Below are 23,674 nucleotides of genomic sequence, written 5' to 3' on the forward strand. Positions count from 1 at the left end.
GTCAGATTAGATAGACTGGACTAATGAAGCACAAAGCTTCTGACTTTGTTTCTTTGCTGTTTTAAATATTTTCTCCTCTCAGTTGGGAAGGGGAAGTCATTCAAAACATCTCTTCACAGCAGAAAGTTATGCGAGCTGTGATTATCTACTGACAACTTAATTGGCGATGAGATCTTAGCTTTTATTCTGCTGCACTGGTCTCTTTGAAGATTTGTAGACCACGACTTGCAACTTGATGTTTTTATGGGTTTAATTTCACATTACGTGCACACAGAATTAAACAAGAATGAGGCTATGCAGCAGAAACAAATTGATCAGTTGATGTTATGAAATATTACATTGGTTACAGCCTGAAGACTATCAATGGATTCAGACTTGAGAGTCTACTCCTCTCAGTGTAAGGGAAATTTAATCACAGAGTTCCTTTCTAAAGGTACACTAAAAATTATTCACTACTTCATTTTCCATTTTTAATTAACCCATTTTAAGGACACTGTGTGGAGGCTGAAGTTTATCCCAGCAGCATCAGGTGCAGGCTAGGCACATATCTTGGATGTGCAATCAATCCTTTCAACAGTACAATAACACAGAAACCCGCACTTACTCATACACAGCCAACACAGCGTCTCCAGTTAACATAACTTGCACATCTTTAGGATGTGAGAGGAAAACTTGAGAATCTAAAATAAATCTAGGTGGACAGAGAAACAAGTTCAAAATCCACAAAGGCAGTGATTGGTCTAGAAGGAGCTGTCAGGCAGAAATGCAACCACTAACATAAAAACATGAAAATTAACCAAATGAAACAAAAACATACAGTCGTTAACAGATTAACGAATACCAAAAATATGGTGAATGATTGAATATAACAAAAGTATTACAATAAAAGACATATTGCCATTAATCCCCCTCAAAATACTGTCCTCGCTTAGAACACACTAATCTTATCACTCTTGCCACTTTCTGAAGCAGTTCTGGGAGTCCTCTTTTCTGAGTGCCTTTAGTTGCACTTTTGTGGCTGCCTTGATGTCCTGTGCATCAATCAAGATCCAACATCAAGGTGATGATGATTGAGTTTTTTGACCTTGATGGAATTGTGCGAGCAGAATTTGTACCCTGGAACACTACAGTGTATCAAAATGTTATAAGGGCTTATTACAATGTTTAGGAAACAATCCATATTACTAACTGAGAATGGTAAACCGTAAGGCATGGACCCAGGTACATGGCAATGGACGCAGGAGACATAGTGCGTAGGTGCCTACAGCGCGCGTCTCATAAACCGCAAGCGAAGTCTGATCCACCTCGAACGAAGGAGTCACGGCTTAAAAACGAAATAGCTCAACTAACGCCACACAAAAAATAGGATTCTGCACTGCACCCCAGAGTCAAACGGAAGACACTACGGGGTCCGCAAAGGTCCACAAAGATAGTACGGAAGGCGCGAGAAAGTACGAAAGGCGCAGGAGCCTACAACGCGCTTCTGAACTAAACGTTCACACTACACAGCATGGTCCGGGTAATGAGAATAAACGAACTCTTCGTATTAAACGTACGGCATCCTCACACATCCAAACCATATAGCATATGTGAATCACATTACAGTAATGCATTATTAACAGTACAACCACAGAAAACGCTCCGTATTAACAGTAAGTGCAATTATCCATATTACTAACGGTAGACAATGGATAACTAATGGAGTCACAGTCACGGCTCCAAAACGATCCAGCTCAACTAACGGAGCTACAAAAGCGAGCCCGCATGGATAAAAACAATAGACGTAGGCGCCTACAACGCGCGTCTGAAACCGCGGAAGCAAAACTGTCTCGGCTCCAAAACCAAACAGCTCGACTAACGTAACTACAAAAACGAGTCCGCATTGACAAATACAATGTACATAGACGCCTACAACGCGTGTCTGAAACTGCGGAAGCAAAGCAGGCACGGGTTCAAAACGAAAGACCACAACTGACGGAGATGCAAAAACGAGCTCGCCTGGATAAAATCAATGAACGCAGGCGCCTACAGCGCGCGTCTGAAATGCCGCAAGCAAAGCAGGCACGGCTCCAAAAAGAAAGAGCTCGATTAACGGGGCTACAAAAACGAGCCCACCTGGATAAAACAAATGAACGCAGGCGCCTACAACGCGCTTCTCAAACAACGCAACCAAAGGAGTCACGGCTCCAAAACGAAACATCTCAACTAACGGACATACAGAAGCGAGCCCGCCTGAATACAATTAATGAACGTAGGCGCCTCTCAAACAGCAGAGTCAATAGATAAACGGCAAAGAAAGGAACGACAGACGGCCTCTAAACAATTCCGCCAATTAGCTGACAACGCATTCTGTAATGAGTCCACTATTAGTGAACATTCATTAGGATTAATGAATATACTTCCTTAGTTCGTCATCTACACCTTTACACTCCAATATATCTCATACATTCATCAATGTATTTCGGGTTACCCAACACCGGGGGTAGGCGAGCGAAGCGAGCAGGGGGCGGAGCTCCCTTGTGTGCACAGAAAACAACCTGAGAAATGGGCAAACGGCTTTATCCTCCATCATGACAATGCTCTGTGTTACACATCGCTTCTGGTACTGCAATTTTTTAGAACATTAGAACAATCTACATGAGAACAGCTTGAGCATAACCTCCTTGGACTTGTACTCCACACATTATGCTACATAACCTAACATTCTATTTGCCTTCTTAATGGCTTCTGAACATTGCCAGGAAATTGACAGCATACAGTAAGTCCTAAATCGTTTTCTCATAAGCTGTACTCTCCATTTTCAGACCTCCCATTGTGTATTCAAACCTAACATTTTTACTTCTTATACTGTATGTAATACTTTACATTTACTGACATTAAATTTTATCTGCCACAAATCTGCCCAAGCCTGTATGCTGTCCAAGTCCTTCTGTAATGATTTAGCGGATTCCAAATTATTTGCCAATCCAACTATCTTGGTATCATCTGCAAACTTAACCAGCTTGTTACTTATATTCCTGTCTAAATCATGTATATGTATTAAAAAATTTCTGTCAAATAAAAACATTAAGGTGTGTCCTCATCCACCTTTTCCACAGATCTGGCACTGTGTGACTTCTGGTTCTTCCCCAAAGTCAAAATGACCATGAAAGGTAAACTTTTTAAATCAATTCAGGACATTGAAGTAGCCATGATAGCGCAACTAAAGCCAGTCACAAAATATGACTTTCAGAACTGCTTCAGAAAGTGGCAAGAAAAATGGGATAAGTGTTTTCAAAGCAAGGGGGAGTATTTTGAGGGAGATTAATGGCAATGTGTCTTTTACTGTAATCATTTTTTAAATTTAAAATTCACCATATTTTTTTGATCACACCTCGTAGATTCACACCTCGTGCATTCTATTGAGGACAGAGTTGATTAAGACTAAACACTCAGACATTAAGTGAAGGTTTTTATCCTCCACTGAGACATCGAGGTGCTGCCACAACGGTAAAGTAGCTTTACCACCCTTGCAGGAGCCACCTGTGTCTTTACAACAGCTTCTTACAAAGCAAACAACAGAAGCTAAAAATTATCGTGAACATATTTGAGAATACAACCTTTCTCTAGCGTTTGCTTCCATGGGTGCACAGATAACTCAACCTCCTGGCCACGGACCATACTGTTTTAAAATACATGGGCAAATTTATCATCACATCTCTCCACTGTATGCTAACACTTCTACCTCTCCAGGATATGGACAGTTGTATGTTTTTGACACAGCGCAAGCTACTAAAGTACGCTTACAAAATAAAGCAAATTCTGCATGCAGTGAAATTGTACTTCTCCAGCTAGATTCCATGCTCAGAACCATCAACCCCTTCACTAAATCATATAAACACATGCGTGAAATCGCTCACTCCAATCCAACAGCATCTGTACGAATGGTTTTCAAGGAAACCCCTAGGCAGGATTTACGACATTTACGACATGTCACAGCGATGTTGCAGTGATTTTCGTCAGAGAAGATGGCGAAACGCCTGCCAAAAGGGACATTTGCATCTATCCCATAGGCAACTCCAGTAAACAGATTTCCACGCTCAATATGAATTGCGATCCTATGGTTTACTCACTTTTATTCCCTTACGGAGACATTGGCTGGCACAAAGATTTACAACATGTTCCCGATAAAAGAACAGCCAAGCAAATAAAGCTTACTCAATACCAATTTTACGAGTACAGATTAGCAATGAGGAATAAATTTAGTATTTTGCACTACAGCGGCAAACTATTCCAAAAGTACGTCGTAGATGCGTATGTTAAAACAGAGGACGCGCATCTCAACTACCTCAGGTTACATCAACAAGATCTGCGCGCCGAACTATCAGGCGCACTGCAAGCAAACGCTGAAAATAACAATGTATGTGTAGGCAAAATGATCATATTACCGTCCACATTTCCAGGAAGTCCAAGATACATGCGACAAAACTATCAGGATGCCATGGCCATAGTACGTAAATTTATTTATCACTTTCACATGTAATCCTGCTTGGCCAGAAATTCTATATGCACACTGCGTCTTTCAAGAAGTATTTATTTCTTCTTGATTTCTGAATTCCTTTGTCACCGTTTTCCATTCCTTTTCTTACACCGCCGTATGGTACGGCAGGCGTCGGCTAGAAGTGCATATTGTAATACTGTACAGTCATCCTTCCAGTTACTGAACTTGCTTAATCCAACTTTTTTATTATGTAGAGTCAGTGCCAATCCAATAATAAAAACAAAGCAAGAGACAACCTTAGACAGGGTAAACTCATGCATGCAACCAGACACACTCTCAAAGAGGGAATTTTAAAGCCATCAATAACCGAAAACTCAGGTCTTTAGCTTTAGAGAGGGAAACCTCACGTGAAGACAAGGAAGATTCCAAAACTCCACACATTTAGAGACTGGGCTGTGTTTCAAACCCTTTTTAGAGCTGCAATGCAGCAACAACAACCATTTCCCACAGTAGTGAATTGTGAAATTAATTGAATTCCCAACAAAAAAGGATTATCAATGATAATTTTAGATAAGTAGTAAATTACTGAGATATTGTTTTTCAACTGTAATATTCAAAATGTTGATGACAGTAAAAATATTGTGGAACCAGACTGTTGGTTAATGATTAGCCAGGTTGGTATTAAGAGGCAGACTGTATCAATGTTTACTACTGATGCTTTATGAAGCAAGTGGCTTATGTCTGAATCATGTGCCCTGTTCTCCTACATTCTTTCCATGTCTATGAGGGATTTCTAGGTCTTCTAGTTTTTCTTCTATATTTATTTGTATTATGTTAATTGGTGATTTTATATTAACTGCATGATGAACTGGTGCTTAACATATTTTTGATTCCTGCTTTACATGTGTTACTACCAGAATATTTTCTTGACACCTGTGATACTGAATTGTATAAGGCAGATTTGACCAGATTTTGCTATGCAGGCCTATATCACTGCAGATCTGGATAAAGGTCATCATAATTTTACTTACTAAGTATTGAGATAAAACTGGGACAGGAAGGATAAGAGCATTTTTAGTAGAAGCAGTATTGTCAAGTGTGCAGAGTACAATGAAAGTTTTACTGCATGTTCTAACAACATGTAACAAGTCAATACTTTGTACTCAACTGATTTAAAATTTTCCTTAATTTGTTTTAGTCCTTGGTACCTTGTCTTCGTTTTTTTTTAAAATTAGTTGCAGCTCATTCATTATCTGTGTATTTCAAGAACATATTCAGCCTGTCATTATTTTGTAGGAATTTAAATTATTTCCACAAATTAGATGAAAGTACTCGTATGTTATTCTGAAATTGCTACAGTGTAAATTAGCATAAATTGTGCTACATTAGTTAAATGTCATGATTCACCCAACTGCATTTCCATATTTTTTTAAAAATGTGTGAATATGTTTCCAGTTTAGTCTATTTGACCATTTTTGTTATACCTTTTTAACCTTTTGAGGCTTTGAGATGTGCTTTTGCAGGATTTCATAGTGTACATGTCACATTATTTTGTCACAAGCTATCTGTTTGAGTTGGTATAATCACTCCCAGGATACATATCAAATGGACAGACATGAGCAAATTTGTAGGTGTGCATAACTGCAGTTTATTATGGACTGTTGTCCCATATAAAAAAAAGAAGTATTTAAGTTTATATTTGGGGCATAGCATCTAGGCATGGTGGCGCAGTGGTAGTGCTGCTGCCTTGCAGTTAGGAGACCTGGGTTCGCTTTCCGGGTCCTCCCTGCATGGAGTTTGCATGTTCTCCCCGTGTCTGCGTGGGTTTCTTCCGGGTACTCCGGTGTCCTCCCACAGTCCAAAGACATGCAGGTTAGGTGGACTGCTGATTCTAAATTGGCCCTAGTGTGTGCTTGGTGTTTGTGTGTGTCCTGCGGTGGGTTGGCACCCTGCCTGGGATTGGTTCCTGCCTTCTGCCCTGTGTTGGCTGGGATTGGCTCCAGCAGACCCCCGTGACCCTGTGTTCAGATTCAGCGGGTTGGAAAATGGATGGATGGATAGCATCTAGTGTAATGAACTGGTTGTTGTACTTAAGGTTTTTTTTTTTCAAATATTACTGCAGTGATAGTCTGATATATTGTTAACAGTTTAATCGGGTCCTAAGTTAAATGGATTCTTTGGAAAATTCAATGCTGAGCATAAAATATGAAATTGCTGAAGTGAATGAAATGCTTTTCAGGTTGACAGTAATGACTGAAACCGACTACTCTTTTGCCTTATTCACAAAGTCCATGCAGCATGACTCTGGGGATTGCTGTGGTTTTAAATTGCAAAAATGGAGCTGTTCTGTTAGAGAACACCTGCTGCCAGCCAGTTGGCTGATAAAACATGTATACAGTCAGTAGCCTTGTGTGCACAAGCTGTAGTGAGGCAACTGGTTGGCTTTTTATCCCACTGGAATGCCCGCATGCACCCAAAAATACTGGACATAATGCATATATATTATAAATATAAATATAGTATACAAGTATAAATATATTATTCACTTACTGTACATTCAAGATGGGTTCAGTGACCATGGAAATGCAGCCATCTTCTAGGCAAAAACAAAACTCCCCAGACAAATTAAATACAGATGTGTAATGTGTTTTTAGCTCTTTGCAGTGAGAATGGTTTGAGGATAAAGATAATGCAATATAAACAATTTTCTAAAATATAACTGTGTAAGTGTAAATAATTTGTATAGTCTAACTTGTGACTCTGTTGATATTGAATAAAGCATGGAAAGTTTTATTTTCAAATATTCTTTAAATCTTAAGGAAATAAATTACAGAATGATTAATAAAAACTATAAAGGGCAGTGGGTGTATATCTGATGGACTAAGATGCATAAAGGGTGGGGAGTGAAGGGAGGTAGAGTATTGTTTTTAGTGAATGCTATGAACTCTGGATCTAATAAGCCTTGATTATATAAGGCCGCAAGCATCTTAATATTAAATTATGCTTTAAAAATTGGTTCACTGTATCACTAAAATAATAATAAAGCACTAGCATAGCCCCATTGGAGCCTCTCCATCTGCGAAATAGTATTAAATGTTGAGAAATATATCAAAATTAGCAGGGAGGGAAAACAAAGTAAACATTTAAAAGTGATACAGAAAATGAAGCACTTGCAAAATCGTCCCACCCTACAAGGCCAAAAAAAGTCTTTTGCTCATTACTTAACTTGAGTGGTGCCTTCACCACTTTTCCATTGCCCCATTTTTTAATAAATAATAAAAATAGACATATATAAGATAAGTCACTGGAAAATTTTTTTTTAAAAAATGTAAAGGATCCAAAGACCATCTACTAGTAATTAAACCCATATTGGAGGATGCCAACAATGATCATAAAAATCTAAGCATGACATGGATTGACTATTAAAAAGCATTTGACTCGTTCTTAAAGAGGTTAATGGACAAATCACAGGTAGTAATTAGTGCCTGAAACACCACCAGATCAACAATAACAGATCCAATCAAAATAAAACATGGAAATTTTTAAGGAGATTCACTGTCCCATCTCCTCTTTTGCCTTGTATTGAATCCAATTCCTACAATTCTGGCTTCATACAATAATAGTGGATACAAAGTCAAACAGCAAAGTAATCTCATTAACCATCTACTATATATGGATGACCTATACAAGAGCTTAACAGGCTGTTGGACTCAGTGGAAATATTCACCCAGGATACATGTCTTTTGGCTTTAACAAACGCAAGATATTCCATCTCAAAAGAATAAGAGAGACAATAATATCAGGCGAAGGACATATTCTACTCTGTAGCCAAGACTTTGAGGAGTTACTATCCAATCAGACATATAAATGTTTGGGGACAAAATAATCTGGCAAAATTAATCACAAAGAAATCTGTTTGAACCTCCAAAGTTGAATATTGCAAAAGGCTGAAAAAGATCTTGGCAACTACATAAACAACACCCGAAATATGATTAAGGCAATAAATACATATGCAATCCACATATTGACCTACAGTTTCACAACAGTCAATTGGAAGTTATCTGAAATTCAATCACTTGACACAAGAACCCGCAGACTCTTCACTCTCAACCACTGCCACTAAGCCAAAGCTGAGGTTATATCTAACAATGTAGAAGGCAGTCATCAAACATGCACTATATCTCAAAAGAACAAAGAATAAGGTTGTCTGTGCTATTAGAACACATAACATGACAAAGTCTAAATTCTCCATCCAAAAAGACTATCAAACATTTTCGTTCAGACTTAATCTGAGTAGCGAACAATTACTAAAGAGACAGCTAGCATATATATGAAGAAATCACAAAACCAACAATGTGACCATAGCTGGATGACGAAATAAATGCACGGACAGTTTCGAAATGATGTTTTGAAGGCACTTGTTGATATTCAGGGGTCATTCAACTGGATGAAATGGCAAGCCATCATGCTGTCGCTTGAAGCCAGTATTTTTGCTAACCAAGATCAGACAGTGAAAACTAAATACTACATAAGACAAGTCCTCTAACAACCAGATGAAGATAGTTTATGTCGTATATGTAAAAAATGTCATGAGACCATCACTCACATTGTCAGTGCTTGTGAAACACTTGCCAGTATGTGCTATCTATGGTGTCACAACAATGTGGTACAATATATCCACTGGACTCTAGCTAAGGATAACAATTTACAAGTGCCAAGGCAATGGTGGAGATTGGGTGTAGAGTAGCATAAAATCCTGGAAAATACTACATCTAAGATTCTCTGGGAGCCCCCTGTTCAAACAGATGTCATGGTCAATGCCAACCAACCAGACATCATTTACACAAATCTATCAACCAAGAAAATTTACCTAATACATATCTTGGAGTTGTCAGACTATAACATTGGTCCAAAAAAAAGAGCATAAACTAGAGAATTACCATCAGCTCCGAAACAAGATTAAAAGGCTTTGGAAAACAGACAATGAAGTAGTGCCTATTATTATAGGAGCTACTGGGGTTATCACTAAATCCATCAAGCGATATACTCATAAGATCTTGCCCAACATCAACATCTCGTCTACAAAAACAAGCAGAAATATGCACGGCGTCCATCGTCCTTGGCACGGTCAGCAGTAATTAATAACAGACATTTTCCTTTGACATTTACCTCTACCCAAAACTTTCAACTATGTCCTCTCTCAAGAGGTCTCTTGAGTGGGCATAGTTTTCATATCAGCTGAAAGGCTGTGAGAGCCAAAGAACTGAAATATAACTAATAATAATAATAACAACAACAAAAAATACAAATATAATACAAAGTAAACTAAATACAATAAATACAAAGTAAATAAAGCATACATTGTCACTTTAAAGTTTTGTTGACCCAGGCTTAAATTCCCTCAAGGGCATTCTACATTTACAGTACAATCCCTCTTAACCGGCCACCTCGGGACTGGGCCCATGGCCGGTTGCCGTTTTGGCCGGTTAATCCGAAGCATACCTATTTTCATGTAGAAAAATATTTCTAAGGTAAGTACTGTACCTCTTCGACGTTCCTGAAGAAACCATATCCACAAAGCTTAATCCACGATTTCGCACAAGGGTTTTTTTCTTGTACAACAACTGGACAGTGTGGTGTAGCGGGTCCACAGCTCAAGTCAAAAAGGCCACTTTTTAAATAAATAATCACCGCACTCGCGGCTTAGCGAGTATGTGTGGCCAATCGGTTCCCAGGGAATTCGTGATGCGGGTGATCATAGCTTAAGTGCACAGGTGTGGAGTCGTCCGCATCCGTGATTGTTCCTGGGAACTGCTAATTGCCACATCTGATCCACGTCCCCCTGATAAATAGAAGCGCAAGGCAGCTAGGGGGAGAACAGGAAAGAACGGGATGTTAATGGAGAAGGAAGCAGATAGAGGAAAGATGGTGCAGGAGAACGAGCGAGCAAGCGAGAGAGCAGATTTGATGGAGCAAAGGCAGGCAGCTGGGAGGTGAACTCCTGCAGATGAGTGTTTGGCCGACACTCGGTGAAGCTGAAGAAAGTGGTCGCTCCAGCTGAGCGATCACGGAGCTGGAGTGACTGGTATTGAAGACGACTGGCCGTCGAAAGGCAGCAGCAGTCGTGGAGGCTTTGGGCTGGTTTAACCCCAGTGTGTGTGCCCTGGCCGCTGGGGAAACAACCCAAGTCTCGGTCCGGATGGAGCCCAACGTAGCCAGGGATTGGAGGGCTACCGGACCAGTGTGGAAGGCAGCTGCACCTGCAGGTAGGGCGACTCCCCTGTTGCGAAGCCTGATGGGAGAAGCAGGAGAGCCACCAGGTAGAAAGAAGAAGGCACTGTGGAAAATTCATAAAGGAATATGTAAACGGAAATCACTCTGAGTGTAGCAGCCCTCTCACCTTCCAGGAAAGAAGGAAGTGCATACAGTATAATATAAAGAAGAACTCAGGATTAAAATTTTTTTTTATTTTATTCTATTTTAATAGGCCGGTTAATCTGTCGGCCAGTTAAGAGGGATTGTACTATACTATCTAAATTGAAATACAATACAGTTTCTGAGTGATTCCTTCCAAAACATATGCAAACAGGATATGAGTGATTTCTACAATTGTCTTACACAAGTCCCAAATCTATTCTGCCACTCTTGCATCTATACTTGTAGCAAGGCAACCAAAGCATCCTTAAATAAAATAACATTCTTTAAACTGTTATGTCCAGTGCAGCATTGCAGGGGACTGAGGCCTATTCTGGCCTATCATGTGGATGGATCAGGGCTAATTCAAGCATACCCACACTGATACATTTGGAATTACTAATTAACCTAACATGCACCTTTTGTGGATGATGGAGAAAAATCAAAGTACCTGAAAGAAAATGCATACAAGCATGTAAACATGAAAACTGCATTCATATAACAAATGGGTTTATGATTCAAACCCAGGATGTTAGACCCATGTGACAGGAAAAACCACTGGACTACTATGCCACCAGTCTTAAAATATACAGTATCATTTACACATAACTGATATCATAATATAGCTATTAATAATATTGAAGAATAGAAAATAATTGTTTTATGTAATTTTATTTTAATATACCAAGTCAGTAACAAAGGCACATTTTCACTCATAACAAACTATAGTGCACAAGTGCAAAAGTTTGTTAATTGTTTTCATGCTTTTCCTGAACCCACTTAATCTAATTCATTTTTTAAAAAAATATATAATTTCATTTTTGCCTATGTTTTTGCATTTTATTAATTTTTAAAAAACACTGTATTTATTCATTATTTAATGTAGAATTAGTTCATTACATTATAATTTAATTTCAGCTGTGTTCAATCTAAACTTGATATACATTATTGTTATAAAAAAAATACAAATTCAAATTGCTGCTGGTCAATAGATAAAAAGCATGAGAATCAATTTTAGCATAAGTATTATGTTTATGTTACCTCGTACAATGTGATAACGCCATATGTCTGAACTGGTTCTTTCCAATGTAGATAGATCTTCTCTTCAAACGTTTTTCCTACAATAGAATCTTGAGGCACAGGTCCTGGCACTAATTACAAGAAAAAGAACAGGTCAGTTCAACCCTACATGTTACCAAGATTTCTTAAGCAATTGAAACAGGCGGAATATATTTCATTTTTTACATTAGCATTATAAAGGCCAAAAAAAAAAAGAAAAGCCAAAGCAGTTTAAACATAATAACCTTTTTTTAAATATTTAATATTAACTTGTTTCATTTAATATTACTTATTTTGTTTTTCCATTGTGTCCCCGATATTCAGCCTTGACCATTCCCCTTCACACTACTTGTCCAATCATCACTCCTACTGCGCACATCTTCTCTCCATACTACTCTGTGACAATCTCAGTGCTAACTAGCCATTCAACACAGTCAGTTAAAAAGCAAATTATCTATTCAAGAATGTTGAATTTTAGATTGTGATAGAAAAAGAGTGGCAAGAGATGATAAAGAACTGCATATAATAAAAATCAAGAACAAAGAGTATCGTCCAATAAACAAAAAAGAGAAAATTCCAGAATAATATGCGAACAGAAATGCAAAAAAGCAACGTTTATAGAATGCAAGTTACAGGATAAAGTAATTCATAATATTGTTTTCAATGAGGCATTAATATAATTTAATTTATTATTTACTTTTTATTATGTTTTACTTTTTAACTTCTACTTTTACTTTTGCTTTCTACTATGTTTTATGATTCATTGGTATTTAAAAATAGACAGCTGTATTGAAATACTCAAGTAACTGATTTTCTGTCTGTAATAACTAAGCACCAAACTGTCTTCCTTCCACACCCTGTTCTATATACCACCTCTTTAAATACAATTGGTTTCTCTAATGGAGAAGTGCCCGATGCCTTTGGAGAAGCTCAGCCGCAAGATAGCAGGTGCCCAGTGCACTTACCTGGGGGGTTGGTGAGTAAAGAGAAGGTTTGGCGATATCTTCCATTATGTCTCTTATTTCAGTGTAGACTCACTTTAATTAATCAGTAATTATGTGCCTAGATACAGTATAATGTGTCACACACAAAACTATTTCTGATTTATTTAAGAAATGTGTGATTTCTTCACAGGTTTCAAATAAATAATGTAGGTGAGTAGAGTAGCAGATACTATTTAACCACATAGTACCGAGTCCTGTATGAAAAAGTATCTCTCTCTCTCTTAGAATTATGAAATCTTTACCTTTGTAAAAAAATATTCCATCTACTTACCATCTTCATCAGTTAGAACAACCAACTCTTGGCTTTCTCTCTGTCCTTCTGGGTTCATCAGCACCAGCTTGACACTGATATTTGTATATGGGGGCAGACCATGGATTGTGTGCTCGGGGATGTTACCATTTGGTCCATACTGCACCACTTCACTGGTTCCCTCTCCTTTCCCTGCCAAGTCCTGATAGTGAACAGTCAAGTTGAAACTGTGGCAGCGGGTCACATTGTATCCAAATGGCTCCCAACTAACTGTGATTTGTTTGGACTGGATGTTTTCTACTTTTAAATTCCTCGGACCATGCATGGGATCTTTGAAAAAAGAAATAGAAAAAAAAAGTATGAAACCTGAAAATGATAATCTTTCTTTTTTGAATGAATTCTCTTTTCTAATATCCATATATCACAAACAAAAAAGACACATGAAAACTCAATGACATGCTATTAGTATTTACGCACATAAACCAATATGTACAGTACTAGAAGTTTAAGCTACTATTATTCTTAATCTTTTTGTGTTTCAGGATAAATGTTCTTATTAATTTTTTGTAATATTTCCAAACATCCTTTGTGGATTTTCTACAGAGCACTGAACTACATGCGTATATATTTCTTTCCTATAAAAATAATAAAGACAGCTTAGAAATATTGCAATTCCCCTTTGGTGAAACTACTTCCATTTCAAGTAAGCACACATGTTGTATTCCCACAAAGCAAAAACTGGCAGTGAAGGATATCAGAGATAGATGTTATCCGTTCATCATCTGCTTTCTCTGTGCCAGAAGGGAAAAAACAGTCAGTCTTAAACTGGTTTAGAGGCATAAAATGGGTGCTATCAAGAAAATGTGTCAGACAGAGAGACAGATATAAACAGAGCTAGCTGCATTACAAGTTTGTATTTTCTGTATTTTTAAGCTGTCCATAGTGAGTATGATCTAAAATGTTTTAGACACTACAAAAGCATTTTTTACAGACCATGGATAATTCAAACATAATATTTTGTTTTAGTTGAACTAGATATTACAAAAGATGTCAGTCAATTACGCAGGGCAGTTTTATCAATGTTAAATATACATACACATTTTAAGACAGAATCTTTATCTTTATTTATCTTCAATGTTGAACACAATCAGACAGCTTTTCACGTGAACAGTATACTTTGAATAAAATTGCACAAGTAAGATAAGTGACTAATGTGGAGTTAGAACTTATACCTGCACCCATGTTGCTGTTACTCCATCAGATGACCCAAAAGATATCACTGCTTATGTATACAGTACACTACTGAGCAGCTCTCAAGTTTCAAAGTGAGTGTAGCAAGGAAGAGACACAATACTAATAAAGAACTAACTTTAGTGAAAGTCACAATTTGATGGGTATAATTCTGTAGGGGATCTCAAAACCAAAATGATTTAAAATCTTAAAATTTATTTTTGCTGTACCATTAACAGTAATTAAATATGTAGGACATTTAAAGATTTTATTAAAGGCTTCTATATTGATTTGTCATATTGGGTTTTCAACAAATTTCACATATAATAAACCGTTGATGCCTTGTGTTTTGAAACAATTTCTGTTAAAGATACTGAATGTCAGGAGTGAATTAATTGGAAAGTTAATGTCATTAGTAAGTAAAATTAAAAATTAAAGAATGAAGCAAAATATAAACATTTCACAAAAATGGTATTATCACACAACTTTATTTGAGAACATGAGATTTCTAAGGCTTCTCATCGAAGAATCAACCCCATTTTCAGGCCTATCTGAGAACTGTCACACATAACCCATTTAAGTACCTAATACAATATTTTACTCATTGGTAGAAAAGGAAGCATTTGGCTGAAATTCCCTAAAAAATCACAAATAAAACATTTTTTTTGTCTAACAAAGCTTTGTGTGATGTCAGAACCTTCTCTCTATCTAATCAAGTTACAGATTTAGTTAGATTTAATCTGCCTCTGACAGAATAAGAATTCCAAAAAACATGAATTACTCCTTTCTTTTTAATCTAATACTGTCAGGGTTCAGCTGGCATGAAAAAAAGGTCTGATGTGATGGGGAAATAAAAGATGACACATGTCTAAAATACTACCAGGCGCTAGTACTCATCAGAATGAATGAAAAATAAATAGGACCCTTGTCATACAGTAAGTCCATGAAGACTGACTTCACTAGCCCAACAAAGCTAGAGGTAGTGCCTATGATTAAATTCCTTCAAGACGCCCCAAAACACTACCTATTCCTGAAGACACCAGAGACAGACAGTAATAAAAAACAGGGTAAACCACTTAAGGATAAATCAAAATAATAAAAAAAATGTCCGTAACTCCTATCACATTAAGCACAATTTACAAATTTGTTGCCTGACTGAAAGTTTAGTGTGCAAAGGTTAAAAAATAAGCATATTGTCCCCTTATTTTTAAGATGCTCTCTCAGAAGTGTTGGTGTTGTTTTCATTTCCTCAGTAACACATATGTTTTCATATGAGTAATCATATTTTGGGTTTTGAATAAAATGTTGCTTTGTTCTTTTGAACTAGAAATATCTTGGGTTGAGAGTACTGTAAGCATATTTGAAACTTGAAAGCATATTTATTTGGCAAAACTTGCAATATAAATGGTCTTGCTGTCTGTGGCTCCCACTGTCTAACATACACTAAATTCAGGCTAAAGATTAATATTACTATACAGTACATGAACCTGAGTGATACTATAATTTCCTCTCAGCTAAAAACATGACTTCAACTACTTCATATTGTTGAAATTTGTTGTTCATCCCATACATGTATATGTGTGCTTGTGTGATTTACAGAAGGATATGTGCAGCATTAAGAATATCCAAGTGAAAACTAAAAAGAACCTTTGTGTTAGAAAATGATAAGAGTGCCTCAACTGAATGAGCAGAATAGTCTCAATCTGATGGGCTCAAAATAACATGGGGTACAAAAGAATTTCCCTTAAGAAATAGCATGTGTCACCTATACAGCTAAGTCACATTCTTCCTTTATGATCCCCGGTTGGTGCCTCAAGCATATGTCACCAGCTCCTCACTGGCACCTTTAGCTGACTTCCAAGCACTGAAGCCTGACAGTCGCTATGCTGATCCAAGGGACCTGCAAGCTCACATTCTAGCCAGTGGCACTTTAACATCACATTTAATCAGTGATCCGTGTTGCTTCTGCATCCAGCTTGCTAATTCTCTAGGAAGAAAGGGTCAGAGAACAGAGTAATAGGATCAATTTCTATTCCAGGTTCAATTCACAGCCCATTTCTCTGGAAGTATACACTTTACCTCACCATTACACCTTTTCTTTTTTTTAAGAAACTCAATTTCAAAGACACTGGGGAACTTAAAACTGCAATTTTCAGATTGCCTGCATTGGTATTTAAAATTCCAAGGTTACATATTAGGCTTTCATATTTTCAATTTGTTTCTCTGGCATTTTGAACATAAATACATCAAAAATAAATAAATTAGACATAAGTACTATGTAACTGAGAGAAGAGGGGCACTGATTTACACTCTTCACTTCAAATAAGCCTTAGTATTCCAATATGCAAAGAGACCATAAAACTCAACAAAATGACAGGCAAGAGATCTGTCACTACTTTATGGGTTGGGACTCAAGTCATTTGGATGTACAAACCTTCTAGACTATACTTGCTTTTCTAATATAGCTCTCTGTTAAATAAGAACATCAATCTATCAAAACCAGACCATCATTGTAAAAGGAAAAGTAGGAGATTGAAAGCAAAAGCTAACTGTTAATATCAATATCATTTATGACTGAGACATGAATGTGACAAATGATACATATTTCTACCTCGTTACTACATCAAAGAGATTGTTTTGTGTTTATCATGGAACGGAAAAAAATCAAACCAACTAATTACATTTATTATAATCTGTCATAGCGATAACATTACATGCCTGTTGCAAAACACCTCATCTTATATAAAGAGGCTCTTTCTTTTTGCTATGTTTTCTGACTGCAAACTTTATTAAGATGCTAAAAATTACATCTAAAAAAAATTCTACTTTTAAATGTCTCATTTTTGTATACATGGAGATAAAAGTGGTAATAATTAAAATATTTTTATACAGTTTTACTATTTGTTGGCTGTGGTATGTCCTCTCTGGTACCTGAATGGCACCTGTCATATTCCACAGATATTGATACAGTATTAAAAAGTTAGTATTATGTATGCCATATCAAATGCACTTCAGAACAGGCCAACCACCTGGAGTTAATCATGTTCAGGCCCAGCCAATACTTGGATGGGAGACCCTCTAGGAAAAAACTTGGGTTACTGCTTGAAGAGGTGTTGGTGTGGCCAGCAGGGGGTGCTTACCTCGTGGTCTGAATGTGGGTCCCATTGCCCCAGTGCAGTGATAGGGACACTGTGCTGTAAAAATGGCACTATGCTTGTGATGAGACATAAAACTGAGGTTGTGATTCTTTGTGGTAATAAAAGATCCCTGGGCATCCTTTGTAAAGAGCAGAATGTATCCTGATGTCCAGGCTAAATTACCCACCATGGCCTAGTCATTCTGCCCCCTAAATCATCCACTGACTCTAACTGCCTATCTCTCTCACCACTTCATCACCTAACAGCTAATGTGTGGTGAGTGTAATGGCTCCTGTCGCATCATCCAGGTGGATGCTGCACATTAGTAGTAGTTGAAGTGGCTCCCAACTCACTAAGCTCTTTGAGTAATGAGAAAAGTCCTATATAAATGTAAATAATAATTATTATTATTATTAATGTTCCAAAAATTGTATTTGTTAAAAACTGGAATAAGTGAACATAAAAATTAATGAAAAAAATAAATAGTCTAAGGATGATCAGAACTTTGAGGAAAGAAGAGCAAACTTTTGAAAAATTAAGTTATTTCATTAATGTGCAACCATGTTCAAAAGGTACAGATGTATACATGGGTTAGCATTAGCCTGATGTTCAGATTATGCTGTAAAAAACGTTTTTATAATCAGATACAAAATAAAGTATAAAACACTAGCTCATAATCATGGCAATGGTGAGAAAGTGATTATAAGCAAAATATTGAATATGCAAGGCAGCTTCTGTGTACCTCAATGGTGTTCATTAGAATTGAGAACTGCTCTCTTTTTTTAAACTGGTGTCTAACTGAATATGACATACTCCCACCACTAGGGAATAAGTCTACTTTAGCTGATTCAGAATGAAAATGATAGTCTGTTTCCACTGTTATTTCAGAAAACACATTTTGTTATAGCAATATTAGAAATAATTACTAGACTCGGGCAATCCAGTGCTCAGGTGCTAGAAAGGAATGTGCATAAAAATAACAATGTGAAAAAAAATTAAAATAGTTTTTCCTTCCCACTACCACCTTCTTCCAATGACCAGGCTTCCCACACCATCCCTAAAACATCAACAACTACTACCACTTCAACTGGAATGGGCAGTAATTTTCTGTTCAAAACTGATGACAAGTGAGGAGACAACTGAGGAAGCTACACACAAGAAAAGTCCTCACATTCTTAAGGCCTGTGCTGACCAATGCTGTAGTATCCTCTCTCACCTTTTCAGTCTATCATTAAGTCTGCAAAAAATGACTGCAGCTATGGAAGTCATCTTGCATTGCTCCAGTGGCACTTACATCTCACATCATGAAGACCTTTGAGAGACTGGTCCTGCACTGCATGAGTCCCTTGTGGTACACTACCTGGACACACTGCATTTTACCTATTTGACAAAGACTGGAGAGGAGAATGCAATTATCTATCTGATCCACATGGCTTATTCTTACCTGAACAAAGCTGACAGCACTGGGAGGATTATGTTTTTTTGATTTCTCCAGTGCCTTCAATACCATCCACCCATGCACGTTAAGGTGTAAGCTCATAGATATGCAGGTGGTTGAGCCTAAGGTGTCCTGTATAATAGACTATCCACCAGGTAGACGTCAGTTTGTAAGGCTCAAGGACTGTGTTTCTGATACGAATGTGAGCAACACTGGAACACCATAAGGAAAAGTCCTGTCTGCAGTTATGGGGTGTTTGATAAAAAGGATGAAACAGGACTCAGGTGGAGAACTTTGTTTCTTGGTGCAGAAAGAATTGTCTACAACTTAACATCAGCAAACCAAAGAACTGGTTGTTGACTTTTGCTGCACCAAAGAGCATTGTGTAGCATATCTGTACTAAAGCGGTTTCGTTTTGTGGAGACGTGATTCCGTTGCCTTTGCTGACACCAACTTCTGGCAGAGTGGAGCACAGCAAGTTTAGTTTACAGGTTATGGTGTTCGTGTGCCAGCCACTGAGTCTGGGAAGCCGCTGGGTTTGAGTCTGTGACCGTTATGTGATCTATATTACTGGCACAGTGGATTAGAGCAAGTGTAGTGTACAGGTTGTGTTGTTTATGCGGTGGAGTGAGCGGTCGCGTCCGGGCGACTGTACAACCGGGCGTGCACGCTTTACCTCAGGTTTAGTTCACAGGTCGTAGGCATGGTAAAGTTTCTATTTAATTCAATAACCCTATTTGTTTGTTTGTGTGGGCGCCTTCGTTCATTGTTTTTATCCATATGGGCTCGTTTACAGGTCGTAGCCATACGGGCTCATGTTTATATTACTAATCGTTGAGCTCCCTCCATTTGGATACGTGCCTCCTTTGCCTGTACTGTGTCAGAAGCGTTCATTGTGTTTATCCATACAGGCTCGTTTTGTATTTCCGTTAGTTGAGCTCTTTCATTGTGGAGCCGTGATGTCTTTGCTTCTGGTGTGTCTGAAGCGCGTTGTGGGAGCCTCCATGTATTGTTTGTACCCATGCAGTCTTGCGTGTGGTGTTTTTGAAGCGCGTTGTAGGAGCCTCCATTTATTGTGTTTATCTATGCGGTCTCGTCTGTGTTGTTCTGTGGCTGTGTCGTTGGCACAGTGGAGTAGAGCAAGTCTAGTTTACAGGTTGTGTTGTTTGGGCGCCACCTACTGACTCTGGGAAGCCGCTGCGTTTGACTCTGGGGCGCCGTGCCGCAGTGCGCATGCGCTTCGGTGCGTCCACCGTGCATAAATTAACTGTCGTTTAGTAATATAGATTTCTAATTAGCACACACTGTCCCAAATTGGATGCAAACTTAATAATTGGTAAATTCTAGCTAATAACTACAGAAACAACAGTGGAAAGCATTAATTGCTAAGCAACTTTCATCTAATGCACTCAAACCATCTGTCAGATCCACTGTTGAGAAATCTTTGAGGGCAGAAGCATTATGTAATTCACCAAAAATTAATGATGATGCTAATGTTGTTTAGCATAAACTAAAGCTTACTGGGCTTTGTGAACACCATGTCAGTATGTACGTTACTGGTGTTTTTTTAAATTTTAGTCAAGCATTTGGGGTTATTTTATTTCTCCTAAAATTAGGAGAAGGAGTTTGACATGAAACATGTAATTCACAAACACTGTAGAATGAACATCTAATACTTGGACACACTACCTAACAGAGTCCTTGAAAAATGAAAGATGGTGATATGCTGTATGTTGATTACCATATGCAAGTAAGAATTGCACTGAACTCTACAATTGTGACTATAATGACCTTATAAACCCATAGGTTTCTTGTTTCTCTGAAACACACACAGAACTATGGGAATTTTGCGTACAAGAAACTTAAGTGGAAATGGGTTACATTGTGTCCTGAATGACCAGAGCTTCTCTTTATGTCTATGTATTTCCAGAGCTATAAAAAAAAGCCCCCCAAGCAAAAGGAAGTGGTTGCTGAGCAACACAGAATGTTTTCCCAATGGATAATTACCAAGGAACATGTATCAGTATTTTAGAACTGCACAGCACTCCACAACATTTCCATTGTGCATGAAAGAACAATGTCAAAAGTGTGAATGTTTGTAACCAACAGAATTTAAATAGATTTTTGTATATGCAGTATTCAGCGGGTTGGAAAATGACTGACTGACTGACAGTATTCAAGCAATATATTTTCATACATTTTAATCATAGCACTTGTTTAATAGCTCTCCTACAAACATAAGGATTCATCTGACACAGATTAAGGTATCATCCAGCACTGAGACTACATGATGTACTGAGGTATGTGTTATTACCATAACTAAAATTTGACAGTCCTACACTGGAAAATTCAGAACTACTTCTATTTCCACAATTTACAAAAATGAGTTTTCTGATTACAAACTACTAGCCAACCCGCGGCATAGCATACGCCGCATAATTATGTATTGATGGGTGAACACTTCCTGAAAGACACAGTTCTCCAAATGGGGTGGTTTTGAGGATACGACTGTAGGTGAATGAAAAGATGGAACTCTGGAGAGGGCAACATACAATTGTCCGTGACTGACAATTGGAGGACCGCCGTCGCACGCTCATTTAGTGATTCACATCCGCGACAAACATGATTTTTCTTAGATGGTCCTGTCGCGTCCACCCTTGCACTCAAAGCATACACACTGCCTGGTCATGTGCCCGGTCGCAAGAGCAACTGACGGAGACCCGCCCACCAACTCTAAGACCATGGGATACCCCTCGCAAACTGTTTTACACGCCTCATACAGCGATTCACATCTGCGACAAACATCCCTCTTCTAGCTGGTCCTGCCGTGTCCACCCTTGTTCTCGAAGTATACACACTGCCTGGTCATATGCCCGCTCGAAAGAGCAACTCACAGAGACCCGCCCACCAACTCTAAGATCATGGCGTGTAAAACAGTTTGCGATGGTGGACGCGGTCGTGCGTCGTAATCGAAAAGAATAATGAAAAGTCAACATGGCTCAGAGGTGCATGTGGAGTGTAGCAGAGACGAACGTGAATGACGCCCTGTGTTGGGAGTTGCTGCATCCGAGTTGGTGGCCGTGGCTCGGCGGGTTGTCGTCGTATCCAATGACGATGTGTTTTGTGAGTTGCTGCGTTCGAGTTGGTGGGCGTGGCTCTGCGAGTTGTCGTCGTATCCAATTGTCTTAGAGTTGGTGGGCGTGGCTCCGTCCTGCATGCTTCATGGGTGTCTTGCTTGTGCTGGCGGCTGCTTAGTGAATTATATATATAGATGTATGTAAGTATATGTGAATGTATGCATGTACAGTATTACTAATTTTAAAAACTAAAATTTCTTCAAAAGTTAAAGACCAAAGGTCTGCTGCAGTTAAATAATCTACATCATTCTTTTGGTAAAAAGGCTAAAAATGTAAATATTGCTTCCCCTAAATGAGAATGAATGGAAAAAACAAAAATCCAAACGTATATGCAGAAGCTGCACTGAAGGTAGGCCTGAATTTTGTAGTACCCTTTTAATTTCTGAGAAACAGTTAACTGCAGACAAACCCACATTAGCGTGAAAGCACTCACACTCCCAAGAAAACATGGCAGTTAGGGGTTAGGGTGAAGAACAAGATCAGCAATTTTCTCCAAAATTAAATTAATTTATTTATTTAATACTGTCTTGTTTTCATTGATCAGTAAATTATTTCGTAAAATGAATACTTGCTCCAATGTTAGTATGTCAACAAACCAATGCACAATTTTCACATCCTATTTCTTTATTACTCTAGATGACATTTACTCCCACATCATCTTCAGTTTAATGGTTATTTTTTCTGGTTTACCAATCTCTTTCTCCCTCCAATTTTCGCAGTCATGGAAAGGGAAGTAAGTATAATTTTCCTGTTCTTTTCATCCTCCACAGCCTGAAAGTCACTGACTTGGAATAAGAGCTATAACTCTGACCTGACTCCAACCACCACAAAAGGGGTCCCTTCCTAATACATCAACAGAAAGTCTAAAGGATGAATGGAGAGGGTCTGAAGATTAATGAAAGCCTTTGTGGCAGCTGGCAGTAAGCAAATGAGCAAATCTAGGGCCTACAGAAAATATCAGCATTAAACAGCATTTTCTCAGTAAGCTTCACACCCTTTATCTTGTTTCACTGTATTTATTTAGTACTGTTATGCTATAATACACAGTATACCAGATCATTATGTTATATCTTAAAAGCTTGTTTTATGTGTTATAGCAATTGAAAACCTGTATTGCTTTAAATAGTGCACCCAGTAATTGAGAAAAATGTTCATTTAATTGTTGCATGGAGTTTTCTATACATCCATAATCAAATACATGACATACAGTAGGCCATATGTTTGTAGGCACATCTTTTTTGCTTTTAATTCTGCATCTTATATGCAGGAAACATGTTATGTTTTATGTTATGTAGGTTCCACTTAAAGGTCCTGAAAACCTTCTATATAAACTTTTTCTTTTTAATTAGGATATATCATATTGGAATTAGACAGAAATTTAATATTCTGGTAAATGCCAGAACCATTTTTAATGCTTATTGTGTATCACAATGCATCCACAACAAGCAAATCATTCATTTTATTTCTCTTACTGCATAATACTTGCATTAAAAACATCTTGTATGTGACTTTTTCAACTGTGACT

The 23,674-nt window shown here is 37.9% G+C and overlaps 1 protein-coding gene across 1 annotated transcript in view; it reads right to left on the reverse strand.

Moving 5' to 3' along the window:
• The window catches only part of ptprma (protein tyrosine phosphatase receptor type Ma), a 796,186-nt gene that overhangs the window by 312,202 nt on the left and 460,310 nt on the right, over window positions 1-23,674 (reverse strand). The window contains exons 8-9 of the mRNA XM_051929399.1: window positions 13,229-13,537; window positions 11,936-12,045 (exon numbers count right to left, since the gene is read on the reverse strand). Of these exons, the coding sequence (XP_051785359.1) occupies window positions 11,936-12,045; window positions 13,229-13,537 (419 nt within the window). The remainder of the gene's footprint in view (window positions 1-11,935; window positions 12,046-13,228; window positions 13,538-23,674) is intronic.

Source organism: Erpetoichthys calabaricus, chromosome 6 (assembly GCF_900747795.2).
Source record: "Erpetoichthys calabaricus chromosome 6, fErpCal1.3, whole genome shotgun sequence".
Lineage (NCBI taxonomy): Eukaryota > Metazoa > Chordata > Cladistia > Polypteriformes > Polypteridae > Erpetoichthys > Erpetoichthys calabaricus.